Source organism: Trachypithecus francoisi, unplaced genomic scaffold (assembly GCF_009764315.1).
Source record: "Trachypithecus francoisi isolate TF-2019V2 unplaced genomic scaffold, Tfra_2.0 Lachesis_group3, whole genome shotgun sequence".
Lineage (NCBI taxonomy): Eukaryota > Metazoa > Chordata > Mammalia > Primates > Cercopithecidae > Trachypithecus > Trachypithecus francoisi.
In genome coordinates this window covers 102693158-102707590 of record NW_022681468.1, presented here as the reverse complement: position 1 = coordinate 102707590, position 14433 = coordinate 102693158, and the positions used below count along the sequence as shown (strand labels likewise).

Sequence of the window (14433 nt, the reverse complement as noted above, 5' to 3'; positions counted from 1 at the left end):
AGACCATGCCCCACTCATTTGTTTAGTGTTTTTTTTTTTTTTTTTTTGTAAATAAGCATTTTGATTATTTTAATCATAGGGTTGTAATACAAGCAGGCTGGAGGCATGTGTAACCTCTCCTAATTTTTGTTGAATAATGACTTACTACCTCGTTGCTTTGCCTCTGTTTTCTATATGGTTTGATATTGTATAAAAGGCATGAGAACTACAGACAAAAGAACTCATCTTAATGCCTGACTTGGCAATTATTCAATTATTAACGGTGTGATTATAAGGTCATTAACATTACCTTGCTGAGCCACCCTTCTCCCATCTGTAAGATGAGGATAGTAAAAATACTGCCTCTCTTACATAGCTTATGGAAGGAACAGAATGATACTGAATACAAAAGGACTTCAAATAAATAGGAAGGGATAAACAAACATAAGCCATTAAACCATCCATATTTCTCTGCCTGAGCATTCTATAAAAAACAGAGCAGTAATCCGCTGACCCTAATTCTATTTTACCTTAGTTTTAGTGGTTAGAGCTCAACTGTTCCTCCATGAAACCACATAGGAAATTAGGGAAGGGTAAAGAAGAGAGTACAGAGTACATCTTTCCATCAGGATATAGGCAAAAAGCTATTGCACAGTGAGAATCAAGAAGAAACAGAGAAGCAAAATTGCCCAAACACTAAATGAAAACTGGTCTTTGTTTAAAATTTATGTAGAAAAAGTAGAAAATTATGATAGTATCTGCCTCTTCTAAGTCTGTTATTCTGGGTATGCAATTTACTATGTGCAAAATAGCTTCATTCCCAGGGTTAATGATAGTATTAAGAGGTAAAAATCTACCAAATCACCATTTCACCTGGAAATACGTCCCCTCTTCTCTAGCCTTCTTTACCCAGTCCATCAAAAATAGACTGCTGCCGATCAATACAACCACCCCAAGGCTTTTATAGCAGAATCAACAGCTTATCCTCAATAACCTGTTTGCTGTAAGGCTCAACCAGAGTAATGGTGATAAACCATAACAAGCTTAATAACTTAATCTTATTTAGGAATCTAGTTTAGTAAATTAAAGCATTCATCTGGGCAGTTCCTGTGGACCCAACCCATATAAAATGATCTCTTACGTGTGATACATCTTGAATCAAAAAAATCTACCATGGTCCAATCTTAAATGTAGAGTCAGCATGTTTTTTACTTCTCTTTTTCCAAGAAAAGGTAATAATATTAATAGATAATTCCCTATATACACAGGAAAAGGTATAAGACACAGAACCTTAAAACAGTCTCCTGTATGAAGCTGACATGAAATGGGGCAGAAGTCAGACATTGTAGGGAATGATAGCATGGGTTCTTATTAACTGTATTTTAGTTTTTGTGTACGATTCATGTTGTTTAATTAATAAATTCAAAAAATATTTTGAGGCCCAGATTAGCGTAAGCTAAGGTAAAAGGCGTAACATTACAGAGATAGGTATGCCAGTTTCTGCCTATGAGAATAAGCACAGTGGTATTTAATAGCAATGCTGTTGAAGAGATTAATCCATCCATACATTAATACTCACCTATAAGGTCCTTTACTGTGAATGGGTCAGTTGCCTGAGCCTCACTTTTCTCCCTTGTGAAATGAAGAAGTTATATTTTCTACATAGATTATTACATCGAGTTTGTTGGTGCCCTGGGATTCCTTAAAGGCGATTCATGGGCTACTATGACATATGTGGAAGTAGTGAAGTGAATATGGTTTGGTCACATCCCTTGCTTTCAACCCAAATAGCTTTGCTTTTTGGGATCCCACATATTATATAACTCCCTCTATCACTGACACTCTAAATCTAGGACATAATGATCTGTAAATAATTATCTTAACACTGGTGATCTGCCTAAAAAGACTTTTGTGTATACAAATGGATCCTCTCAGAATTGAAAGGACCCACTCATTTTACAGATGGGAAAATTGAGATTCAGGGGAGAGTGTCCTTGTAAGACAGGTTAATGTTATCATCATGATATCTGCCAGTGGTCAGCAGCCTGCTGATGCTGAGAGGCTGATTCCTTCATTACTATCGAAAGTGGAACAATTCTAAACATGCTAAACTTACCTAAGAGGTTTTTTTTGGTCATTCACCCTTAGTATTGAAGAGACAATTATGCGCCCTATTATATTTCAAATTCACTCTGCGATATTTATTCAATTTTATTAATCAACTTTAATGGTACTACTTCTAGTTATGTTGGTATAAAGAGGTCAGTGAGTCCTCTCTGCAAAACGCAAGTATAAAACAGAAGAAAATTTTGAAAAGCAGCCCTTTTAAGACTCTGGAAATTGACCAAATACAAATGATAAATTGAGAAGCATTTATTCTTGAAAATTGCTAGAACTTCATGTAAGAACATCAGGGGTCTGTAACCTTTTTGACTGGGGCTGCTCCTGACTCCACTCTATTTGGTCATCAAGCAATGCAGTTTTACCAACAGAAGGACAGCCACACACACACACACATAGCCAGAAATTTATAAGGGAGACCTTAGAAATGAGAGAGTCATAGAAAAGCTAAGATAAGCTCTCTGTAAATACATGGTGTATTAAGCCATTCTTGCATTGCTGAGACTGGATAAATTATAAAGAAAAGAGGTTTAATTGGCTCATGATTCTGCAGGCTGTTCGGGAAGCATAATGCTAGCATCTGCTTCTGGGGAGGCCTCAGGAAGCTTCCAATCATGGTAGAAGGTGAAGGGGGAGCAGGCACTTCACATGGTGAAAACAGAGTCAGAAAAAGAGTCAGGGGGAGGTGCCACACACTTTTAAACTACTAGATCTCATGAGAATTCACTCATTATTGTGACAACAGCACCAAGAAGATGATGCAAAACCACTCATGGGAAATCCACTTCTGTAATCCAGTCACCTCCTACCAGGCCCCACCTCTGACACTGGGAGTTACATTTCAACATGAGATTTTGGTGGGGACAAATATCTAAACTGTATCACATGGATTATGGAAAAATATGTGTCTCTTCAGAGGAAACCCAAGAAAGCCCAGTGAGAAATAAAGCCCAAAGAGACTTAAGAACTGCCACGGGCGGATCACAAGGTCAGGAGATTGAGACCACGGTGAAACCCCATCTCTACTAAAAATACAAAAAATTAGCCGGGCGTGGTGGCAGGCGCCTGTAGTCCCAGCTACTCGGGAGGCTGAGGCAGGAGAATGGCCTGAACCCAGGAGGTGGAGCTTGCAGTGAGCCGAGATCACGCCACTGCACTCTAGCCTGGGCGACAGAGCGAGACTCCATCTCAAAAAAAAAAAAAAAAAGAACTGCCACAATTTTGAATGTCTTCCCAAATCACCTACAAATCAATCGAGAGAGTGGAAGTCTTATGCACTCAAGATATTTGAGTACTACATTTGCCCAAATTATTGTATAACCACTATGCTAAGCAGCCACAGATATCAAGCTAAATAATTTAAATAAGAATGTAGAAACTGTGTAGAGACATCAGTGACACACATTGCAGAAGAAAAAAAAAAGAAATATTCTGCAGATTGATCCAGGAAAGTAGTTAAAAATTAAAAAAAACATTTAAAAAATAGAATCCAGAGATGCTAAAACGGTATAATCTATGATGTCCAGTTTTCAAGCAAAAATTACAATTTTGTAAAGAATCAAGAATGTGAAATCCATCCTTAGGAAACAAAGCAGTCGGTAGAAACAGAGTGGGCCAACATGGTGGATTTATAATTATTTCCAAGCAACTGTTAAAATATGTTCAAATAAGTAAAGAAAATTATGTTCAAAAGTTAATGGCAAAATATGATGACCATTACTCAATATATATGGAACTTTGATAGAGAATTAAAAACGGAAGGAAGGAAGGAAGGGAGGAAGGAAGGAAGGAAGGAAGGAAGAAAGGAAGGAAGGAGATAGTGTTGAAAAGTATCATAATCAACATAAAAAATTCACTAGATGGGATTGTCAGCAGATTTGAGATGGCAAGATAGTAAAGAATGAATCAATAAATTTGATGATCAACCCCAAATTATTCAATTCAAAGAACAGACAAACAAGATTAAAGAAAAGTAAAGACCTGTAGAGACCTATAGGATAGCATAAAGCATATCAACCAACATGTAATGGGAGGCCCAAAAGGAGAGGAAAATAAATGTCTGAAAAAATATTTGAAGATATAATGAGAGGAGAAGATAGTATAGGAGGAACAAAACATATATGAGACATATAGAGACAAACAACAAAATGGCAAATGTAAATCCAAAAATATCAATGATGACATTAAATATGAATGAACAAACCCTTCATTCCAAAGGCAGAGGTTGTAAGACCAGATTTTAAAAATAGGTTCAAGTATATATTGTCTATAAATGACATGCTTTTGATTCAATAATGCAAACAGGTTGAAAGTTAAAAGATGGAAAAAGATACACCATGCAAATGGTAACCATAATAAAGATGATTATATTGACATAAGACAAAATATACATTAAAAGAAGAAATATTACTAGGGCTAAGGGTGCAATTCATAATACTGAAAGAAATAGTTAATCAGCAAGGTATAACAATTATAAATATATGTGAATATATATACTCTGAAATACAAGAAGAAAAAATTGAAAGAAGGCATTTAAAATTTAATAATAATAGTTGAATATTTTAGTAATCTTCTCTCAGTAAGCGATAGAATAATCAAACAGAAAATTAGTGTAGAGAATACCTGATCTAACTTACATGTAACAGTTCTTTTCAAAACAAAAGAATAGATATTCTTTTTGAGTGCCCATCAAAATTTCTCCAGCATAGACCCTATAATAGGCTATAAAATAAATCTCAATATATTTTAAGGGACTGAAAATATGCACAGAATATTGACCTACACAACAGAATTAAATTATAAATTAACTTTTATAAGAAATCTGGGATATCTGTGAATATTTGGAAATTAAACAATGTGTATCAAATTAACTTATGGTTTGAAAGGGAAATCTAATGAGTAATTAGAAAATATCTTTAAGTGAATAAAAATAAAAACTCAATATGTCAAAATTTATATTATGCAGCAAAAATAGTACATAGAGGGAACTTTATAATTTGGAATATTTAGAAATGCAGAAAGATCTAAAATCAATAATCTAAGCATCCACATTCAGAAACAAGAAAAAGAAGTGCAAATAAATCCCAAAGTATAGGAAAGAACAAAATAAAAGCCAAAGTAAAATCAATGAAATAAAAATCATATGAACAATAGAGCATCCATAAATAACATGCTTTTTATTCAATAATTCATAGTTTGATTTCTTAAAATGATCAACAAAATGATCATCATTTAGCTAGACAAAGAAAAGAAAGAAGATGCAAGTTACCAAAATTGGGGTTGAAAGAAGGGACATCACTACAAATCTTACAAAGTAAAAAAGAGGATCATTAACAACTAAATGACAACAAGTGAATACATTCTTAGGAGAACACAGACTACAAAAACTGATTCAAGGAGACATGGACAATCTGATGAGGTTTATTTTAAGTGGAAAAAAGTAGAATTAATAATGAAAACTCTTCCCACAAATGGAAGTTTGGGCCCAAATGGCTTTGTTGATACATTCTATCAACCTCTTAAGAACAAAATAGTGCTAATCATAAAAACATTCTTTCATAAAATAGAGGAGACACACTTGCCAACTCATTTTATGAGGCCCGCGTTACTCTGATACAAAAGCCAAAATGGGGACATCACAAGAAAAGACAGCTCCAGCCCAGTACTTGTTAAAAAAAAGACAATAAATTATTATTCAGTGCTGAAAAGGAATGAGCTATCAAGCCACGAAGAGACATGGAAGTACCTTAAATGGATATTACTAAGTTAAAGAAAACAACCTGAAAAGGCTACATACTGTATTTCCAGCTTTCTGGAGAAAGCAAAACTATGGAGACTAAAAAGATCGGGGTTGCCAGGAATTTGGAAGGAAGGAGGGATAAATAGGTGGAGCAGAGGGGATTCTTAGGGCAGTAAAACTACTTTGGATAATACTGTACTATTGAGTACACATCATTATACATTTTTTCAAACCCGTAAGATGTACAGCACCAAAAGTGAAGAGAATCTTCATGTAAACTATAGACTTTGAGCGATGATGTTTCAATGTAGGTTCAGCAGTTACAACAAACCTCCCACTCTGGTGAGGGATGTCAATGATTGGGAGTCCATGCATGGACAGGAGTCGGGGGCATATGGAAAATCTCTGCATCTTCCTTCTCAGTTTCACTGTGGACCTAAAGCTGCTTTAAATAAAACCTTTATAAAAAAGGGAGAGAGACAGAGAAAGAGAGAGAGAGACACAACCTATGGAAGAAAAAAATAGTTTCACTTAAGTAAAAAAGGTGAAGTCACTTAAACAATGTAAGAGTAAACTTTTGCAACATAGTACGCTAATGATAAATTAAAACTATTTGCAAGTATTATTGATCACTTTACTTGCAGGATATAGAAACAATATATTTATGTCTATTTGACCAGACCCGCAGGGGTCTGGACTAGCAGATTCTATTTATTTTAGCAAATAATTATATAGTACCCTCTACGAGCAACATACTGCTCGATGTGTAGGGATTTTCCTGCGAATAAGACACAGACCTGCCCTCATGGAACTTCTAGGCTTCTGGGGAGATAGGAAATAAACAACTAATACATACACAATAATTCAGTTGTAATTGTAATGAGCATTTTGAAGGAACAAATAGATTGAGGGATTATAGGAAGGGAGGGACAAGAGTGGATAGGATGAAATCAATTAGGAGGCAATTGTAGACACTCAAGTGAAGACAACATTAGCATTCTATTTCCCTTTTTTAGATGATCTGTAAGTCTGGAGGCTATGTAGGAATTTAGAGATCATAGTAAATTATATTGATAATTATGCTAATATATTTATATAACATAATTTATGATAATTAATAATTATAGTTAACAGTTACATTTAACATGAGGACAGTAAGTACCAGAGATAGTAAGAGATTTGCTTAATGTTCTAGAAATTAACAAAACTGCATCTCTTTAAAAACAATTCTTTCATTTATATTCGCATTAACTTGTTATGCTTCTCTACTTTCTCCCTGTAATTTGTCTAAAAGCCTAAGGCTTCACTATTGTTTAATGTATGTGATTTTATATTATGTGTTAGTTTATGCATATTCTGCCAACACTAAAATGAGAGAATCCTTCTTGTTAATGTCATAAAAGTTCTGGGACTACGTGCAGTATTTCTGCTGACTCAGGACTGTGTATACTATCAACTCCGAGTCATTGTCCTCTGGGGAGGAGGTCCAGTGGCTGGAAGATCCCTTTCTGTCAATTGGGGTGTCAAGTGTCTAGAGATGCCTTCTAAATGGAGGTTAAGTAGTCATAAATAAAGTATTTTTACCCCAAGAAAAGGTGGAATATATGAACCCAGAGAGGATGGATTTTCAGGAGTTTCATAATTGATCAAGCCTCAGATTTTTGGCTTAGAAGATGAGACGAAAAGTTCATTCTGGCAATTATACACTCTTAGGAAAGAAGTGAACGATGTGTGCTTCTTCTCTAGAATCATCACTGGCCCCTTTGGCCTTGTGAAATTGTGAACAGTCCCAAGTATGACCCTGCTAAGTAACAGTGAGGCTGGATGTAGTCTGTAAATTTCAATTCCCTGTGAAATTTGAGGCTTTCCATAGTCTCTTTCATGTATGAGGCCAAGTGTATGTGTGCAGCCTTGGTCCATAGCAATGCAGAAAAGTGGAACTGAAAGATTATGGAGTTGGCCAGTTGGCATTTGGATTCCTTTCTAGCAACTTTAGAGTTTTCTGGATTTCAGCTATGTATTTCTAACTTTTGTTTTGTTTTGTTTTTGTGATGCAGTCTCACTCTGTCTCCCAGGCTGGAGTGCAGTGGCGCAGTCTCGGCACACTGCGACCTCTGTCATCTGGGTTCAAGCGATTCTCCTACCTCAGCCTCCTGAGTAGCTGGGATTACAGGTGCCCGCCACCACACCCGGCTAATTTTTGTATTTTTAGTAGAGACAGGGTTTCACTATGTTCGCCAGGCTGATTTTGAACTCCTGACCTCAGGTGATCCACCTGCCTCAGCCTCCCAAAGTGCTGAGATTACAGGCATAAGTCACCGCTCCTGGCCTATTTCTAAGTTTTCTTAGCCTGTGTCCTTATCTGCAAAATGATTTTTTAAAACTGATAGCCATTTCTTAGGGTTAATAAATGATTTAAAGTAACAAGTGTTTTATAGATAGATGCTTAACAATGTTGAGAAGCTATTTTTATGATGACTATCCCTAGTCACCCACAACTAATCATAGTTTGATTTTTTTTAAATTGTAGACTCTTCCCAAAATCCTTGATAAACTAGCACCAGCATTCACAATGAGCAGCTGCAGCTTCCTTGTGGAGAAATCTCGAGCCTCCACGGCCCGGGTGGTGGTGTGGAGAGAGATGGGGGTGTCCAGAAGCTACACCATGGAAAGCAGCTACTGTGGTTGCAACCAGGGCCCCTATCAGGTATGTGAGACTGCAGGACACCCATGCTTTCTGTCCAGCAACAATACATAGAAATTACAGACAACTTGTTCCTGATTTCTAACCTAAAAGGGGGAGAAGACTCCAAATAGAGTCTGGTCCTGCTCCCTTGCCTTGAAAAACTGGTTCAACAATTGTTTTCACCTGCAGGATCATCTATGTTGATCCTGGAAGCAATGAGTGCATGCTTTCCAATTTAGTTCTTCAATCAGCTGCCCTCACCAGAAAGCAGCAGGGAGCCTTTGACGTGCATCCCCAACTTTTACAGAACCTCTGCCTGCTTGACTCTGTTATATGCACAAAATTCTTGCTTTCTGCAGTAAGTGGACTAGTTCTATGTACATCATAAAGAGCATAGGTCAGTCTGTAGATATTGTTGGTACATATATCTATTGTGTTTCCATCTTCTGTGCCGATCTAAATCTGTAGCTCTCTTTGTTATCCTGCTGTCTCCAGAGCACACAAAAGTGTGTGCACGGCGTGGGTCTCCCAGAATGAGTGGGTTTCGGACTCATATGCTAGTGTTGAGAGAAAGTGCTCTTGTATAAATCACATTCTTTCTACAGCTATATTAACTGCATGAGCAGCTGGATAGCTGCTACAGCAGGCTGTTCTGGCTGCTTTTCCCACTCCCCCATAGAGAAGCATAAATAAAGGATATTTTGACAGTGCCAGGGTAATAGACTCTTGTAAATTTCTTAGGCAAGCTGACAGACTGCTCCTCAGTGACTTCCATTCAACCCCAAGAATACCTGGACCTCACCAGCATTGAGCTCATTGTGTTAGCTTTGATAGTCTCCTGGAATAGCTAGGAAGCACTTGGCACCTAGGCAATCCCGAGCTTGTAGAAATCTGTTAGTTACCGAGGAGAGTACAGGGTGTGACAGACGATGCACATTATCTAACTTCTCACATGGTCGAAGATTTTTTTTAACTCAGGGCTACCAAACTGACTTGTTTTTCTAAGACCACCAGAGCGGGCGCAAAGGAACCAGCGACTAGGCAAGGGTAGGAGCAAAACTGCAAGTTTATTTTGGTCACCTAGCTTCAGGGGAAGAAGGTGGGTAAGGAGAGGTCTGTTGGCCTCCGCCAAGTGAGGCCCACAGAGTTCCCCATGCTGCTCTCGGACGGAATTCCGACAGTCCCGACCGCAGTGGGGAAGCTGGGAAGTCCGCGCATGGCACTGGTCCGGAGCGGCTTTTCTGGGAGTGGGAGGGTGATAGGCGGGGCACGGGCGTGTCCGGGGGCGTTCCGCAGGTGCGACCAGGTAAATCTTGGTCTCTTCAGATTGACGTCACCTGGCGCATGCCCAGTTGGTCTGCACCTTCCCGGGCGTCGGCTGCATTTTCGTGCGCGCGGGAAAAGTTGGGGGGGGATGAAGAACCCGGAAGTGCGCCATCTTGCCTCCGTTCGTACAAACAGTCCAACCTTTTATTGGTAATAGTGATAAAGGGGCGCCGTGGTCTGTCTGGCTACTTCCTGCTGTTAAGGGGCGTCGTTAAGGTCGGGGCCCATGGTTGGCATTTGGACGTACGGATGAAGAATAAAATAAGGCACAGTATTAGTATAGGAACGAGGTATGGAAGCATTTGTCAGAATATGGGCAAAACCCAGAAGGAAGGTCCTGGCAAGGTTGGGGTGTTAAGGTTTTGTATCTCAGTTTTTTTATTTTATTGAGGGTTTGAATGTTAGTGTCTACTAGGCCTGACTTGCTAACAAAATAGCAGCACTCTTCTCCAAGGAAGAGACAAGTGCCTCCTTTTTCAGCTGTAAGCAAGTCTAGGGCTCGCCTGTTTTGGGCAGCCACTTAGGCTATTGAGGTAGTTCGGCGCTGCAGGGAGGCCAGGCTTTCAGCTGATTCCAATAACTAGAGGGAGGACAACAGCCCGTTTTTTTTACGGGGGTGTCGTAGTGGCATGGAAAGTTGCTGGAAAAGCTCTGCTACTTCTGCCTGGCTGTATAAAGTTAGACTGGGGACCAAGGACACGGGGACATAGAGGGATCAATTAATGGCTGTATGGTTAAGAGTTTTAGAGAGAGATCAGTTGCACGAGAAATAGCCTTCAATGGGGGCTGTTTGGCCTCCATTGGGTGCCTGAGTATGATTACCTCAGGATGAATTTGGAGTTGAATAACGGAAAGGAAGGATGGGCAGTTTGGACGAGAAATAGCCTTCAATGGGGGCTGTGTGGCCTCCATTGGGTGCCTGAGCATGATTACCTCAGGATGAATTTGGAGTTGAATAACGGAAAGGAAGGATTGGGCAGTTTGGACGAGAATAGCCTTCAATGGGGGCTGTGTGGCCTCCATTGGGTGCCTGAGTATGATTACCTCAGGATGAATTTGGAGTTGAATAACGGAAAGGAAGGATTGGGCAGTTTGGACGAGAAATAGCCTTCAATGGGGGCTGTGTGGCCTCCATTGGGTGCCTGAGCATGATTACCTCAGGATGAATTTGGAGTTGAATAACGGAAAGGAAGGATTGGGCAGTTTGGACGAGAAATAGCCTTCAATGGGGGCTGTGTGGCCTCCATTGGGTGCCTGAGCATGATTACCTCAGGATGAAATTGGAGTTGAATAACGGAAAGGAAGGATTGGGCAGTTTGGACGAGAAATAGCCTTCAATGGGGGCTGTGTGGCCTCCATTGGGTGCCTGAGCATGATTACCTCAGGATGAATTTGGAGTTGAATAATGGAAAGGAAGGATTGGGCAGTTTGGACTTCTGGTATAGTGGCGCCTGGAGTGTAAGTGAATTGTGGGATGTTTGACCAGTTGTGTTGAAGGCCATGGGCGGGGGCTGCCACTAGGTGGGGGCCTTCTAAAGCCTCACAGAGGAAGCAGTGGGAGAGATTGGTTATATTCACAGTGTAGGTTAAGTCTAGCCTTTGGCAGATAAGTGCGAGCCATGAGAAAGGGGTCTCTATTGTGTGGAGAGAAGTTTGATAGCCTTAAGGAAGGCAACTGGCAGAGCTATGTACTACTGAGTGTGTTCGGCTGTCTTGTGTCCAAGTTTCAGTGATGAGAAAAAAATTGCCATACAGTAGGCGGACTAGCAAAGGTCTGAGTGTATGAGTGAAACAGCAATATAAGTATAAAATGAGACTTCATTTTCCGTGTAGTCACGGAGTGTCCCTTGCCACTGGAGATGTTCAATGAAGGTTAGGAGATGGGAGAACCACTGCTCTGGACTATTGTCTGGAGGTAGATATGGGTCTGGGGTTATGTATTGAAAGTCTGATAGGTTTATGTAGAAGATGGTGAGAAAGCGAGCTAAGCGCCAGGGGTCAGGGAGCATGAACTAGTTAAGAAAGTTTTGTAAGTTTGAGGCGAGTGGGGGGAAAGTTGAACTGATGTCCACTGATTGTTCCCGGTGGGGGCCCTCTTTAGCTGGGAATGAGGAACAAGTGTGCAGAGTAGTTGTTGGCCAGGCAGCAACTGAGGAGTGGAGTTTTTCGTGGGGTGGATGGCTTTCCGTCTACTCCTACTACAGAGATATCGGATGGAAGGCTAGGTCCAGAGAAGGACGGCAAAACAGAATAGGTAGCCCCGTTATCTATTAAAAAATTAATTGTCTTACCCGCTACCAGGAGAGTTACCCGTGGCTCGGCGAGGGTGATGGGGGTCCCCGAGTCTCGGCACCTTCAGTTGTCCTTGTCGTCCAGATGTAGGAGCTGGAAGGAGCTCCCAGGATCCTGGGAAAGGGAGTCACGTGGAGACGCAGCACCTGTTCTCAGGATGGGGCAATCAGACTTCCAGTGTCCTCCCTGCTGGCAAGCAGGGCAGGGGGTTGCTGGTGGACGAGGCTTAGGACATTCATTGGCCCAATGTCCTGACGCCTTGCACTTATAGCAAGGCTGCGTTGGGGCTCGGGGACCTTGCGGACACCTGTTGGCATAGTGTCCCACCTTGCCGCACTTATAGCAGGCTCCTTTTGTAGCCTTGGAGTCTGCGGAGTGTGTACTCTCTGGTCTGGGGTTACAATTGGGCTGTAAAGCCGCTGCTAGGAGTTGGGCCTTCTGTTTGAGGCGTGCCTGTCGCACTGCCTCAGCCGTCTCCTCTCTGGAGTTATAGACCTTAAAGGCTAATTTAACCAGATCTTGTATTGGTGCCTGAGGACCATCCTCTACCTTTTGAAGTTTCTTACGAATGTCAGGAGCTGATTGAGAAATGAAATAAGACGCCAAAATGGTGGCCCCTGTGGGGGAGGCCGGATCTAACCGGGTATATTGGTTAGAACCTCAGTCAGCCTATTTAAGAATGCGGCTGGATTTTCTTCTGGATTTTGAATAATTTCTTTTAATTTGTTAAAATTTACAGTTTTGTTTGAGGCTGTTTGCATACCAGCCAACAAACACTGAACCATTATGTCTCGCCTACGGCGCCCAGGCTGGTTTGCTTGGTAGTTCCAGTCTGGGTCTGCCGAGGGGACTGCTTGCTCCCCTAGTGGGATGGTGGCATCAGTTAAATGTAGTTGGTTGGCGTGCTGCCTGGCGGCCGCTAGGATGCGCTCTTGCTCCTCAGGGTTTAGGGTGGAGGTTAGGATAACCTGGAGGTCATGCCAAGTTAAGTCATAAGCCTGACAAAGATATCTAAATTCCTTTATGTACACGGTGGGATTAGCTGAGAAATCCCCTAAATGCTTTTCAATTTTGGAAAGATCGGCCAATGAAAAAGGGACATGTACTCTAACTACCCCTCCGCCCCAGCCACCTCTCGCAAAGGCGCTAACACTGTAGGAGGGTGTGGGGCAGGAGTGGAGGCATCAGCAGGGCACTTAGAGCGGGTGTGTGCAGAGACAGGAGACTCAAGACAGCCAGTTGGGGGCCCCGAAGGAAGCACGGGACTGAGTGGATTACTAGTAGGTAAGGAAGAGGAAGGAGGAGTCCGGGCGGAGGGAGGAGAAGTATAGGGCGGAAGTGAGGGAAACCCTAGATCCTCCGGCTGAACAGAAAGGAATGAAGACTCCTCTTTTTCAGGTTCCTGTGAGTCGGCGTCCTTGGCTAGCATAACTTGGGCCGAAGAGCACCGGCTACACAGGTCGGGACGAGAGCGTAAGGCCCAAAAGCCTTGTATGTACGTAATTTCAGACCACTTGCCTAACCACTGGCAGAAATTGCTGAGGTCGATCACGCCACAGTGGAAAGGAAAATTAACCGCTTCCTCCTAAGGTCTTGTTCAAGCTGTAAGGTTTTTAAATTGGCTAGGAGGCACCCCAAGGGGGTGCTCTTTGGAAATTTGGACTGGGGGTTTCCCATTTGTTTCCTCTTTACCGACACAATGGACCCAATGGACATGGGAATGGATCTCTGCCTGGCTTCAAAGCATCCTTTGGAACCAGCAGAGACAGACGAGAGGCTCTTGAAGCCTAAGTGGAGATTACCTTCAGGCGGACGTCTCCGTCCTGAACGGGTCTCCCGAGCCACGTGGTGGCTCCCGAGCCACTTGGTGGCTCCAAATGGACCCCGACCTGCGCAGGATTTCTGGCCGAGGGAGGTAAAGAGGAGACAAGGGCACTTACCCCAGAGAGGCCGTGAGAGTGAGGGAAGCGGGTCTCAGGTCCTGGTCCGTCTGCGGCGTGGAGCGAGGAGGAGGAGGAGGCTCCCCAGACCCTGGGGGCCCCGAGGAGGGGTCTCCTCCCGGGTTTGGCACCAACTGACTTGTTTTTCTAAGACCACCAGAGCGGGCGCAAAGGAACCAGCGACTAGGCAAGGGTAGGAGCAAAACTGCAAGTTTATTTTGGTCACCTAGCTTCAGGGGAAGAAGGTGGGTAAGGAGAGGTCTGTTGGCCTCCGGCAAGTGAGGCCCACAGAGTTCTCCATGCTGCTCTCGGACGGAATTCCGACAGTCCCGACCGCAGTGGGGAAGCTG

The 14433-nt window shown here is 42.0% G+C and overlaps 1 protein-coding gene across 1 annotated transcript in view; it reads left to right on the top strand.

The window, feature by feature from the left end:
• Nucleotides 1-14433, top strand: part of LOC117070259 (cytosolic carboxypeptidase 4-like) — a 403714-nt gene that overhangs the window by 29028 nt on the left and 360253 nt on the right. The window contains exon 3 of the mRNA XM_033189113.1: nucleotides 8370-8546. Within this exon, the coding sequence (XP_033045004.1) occupies nucleotides 8412-8546 (135 nt within the window). The 5' untranslated portion in view covers nucleotides 8370-8411. The remainder of the gene's footprint in view (nucleotides 1-8369; nucleotides 8547-14433) is intronic.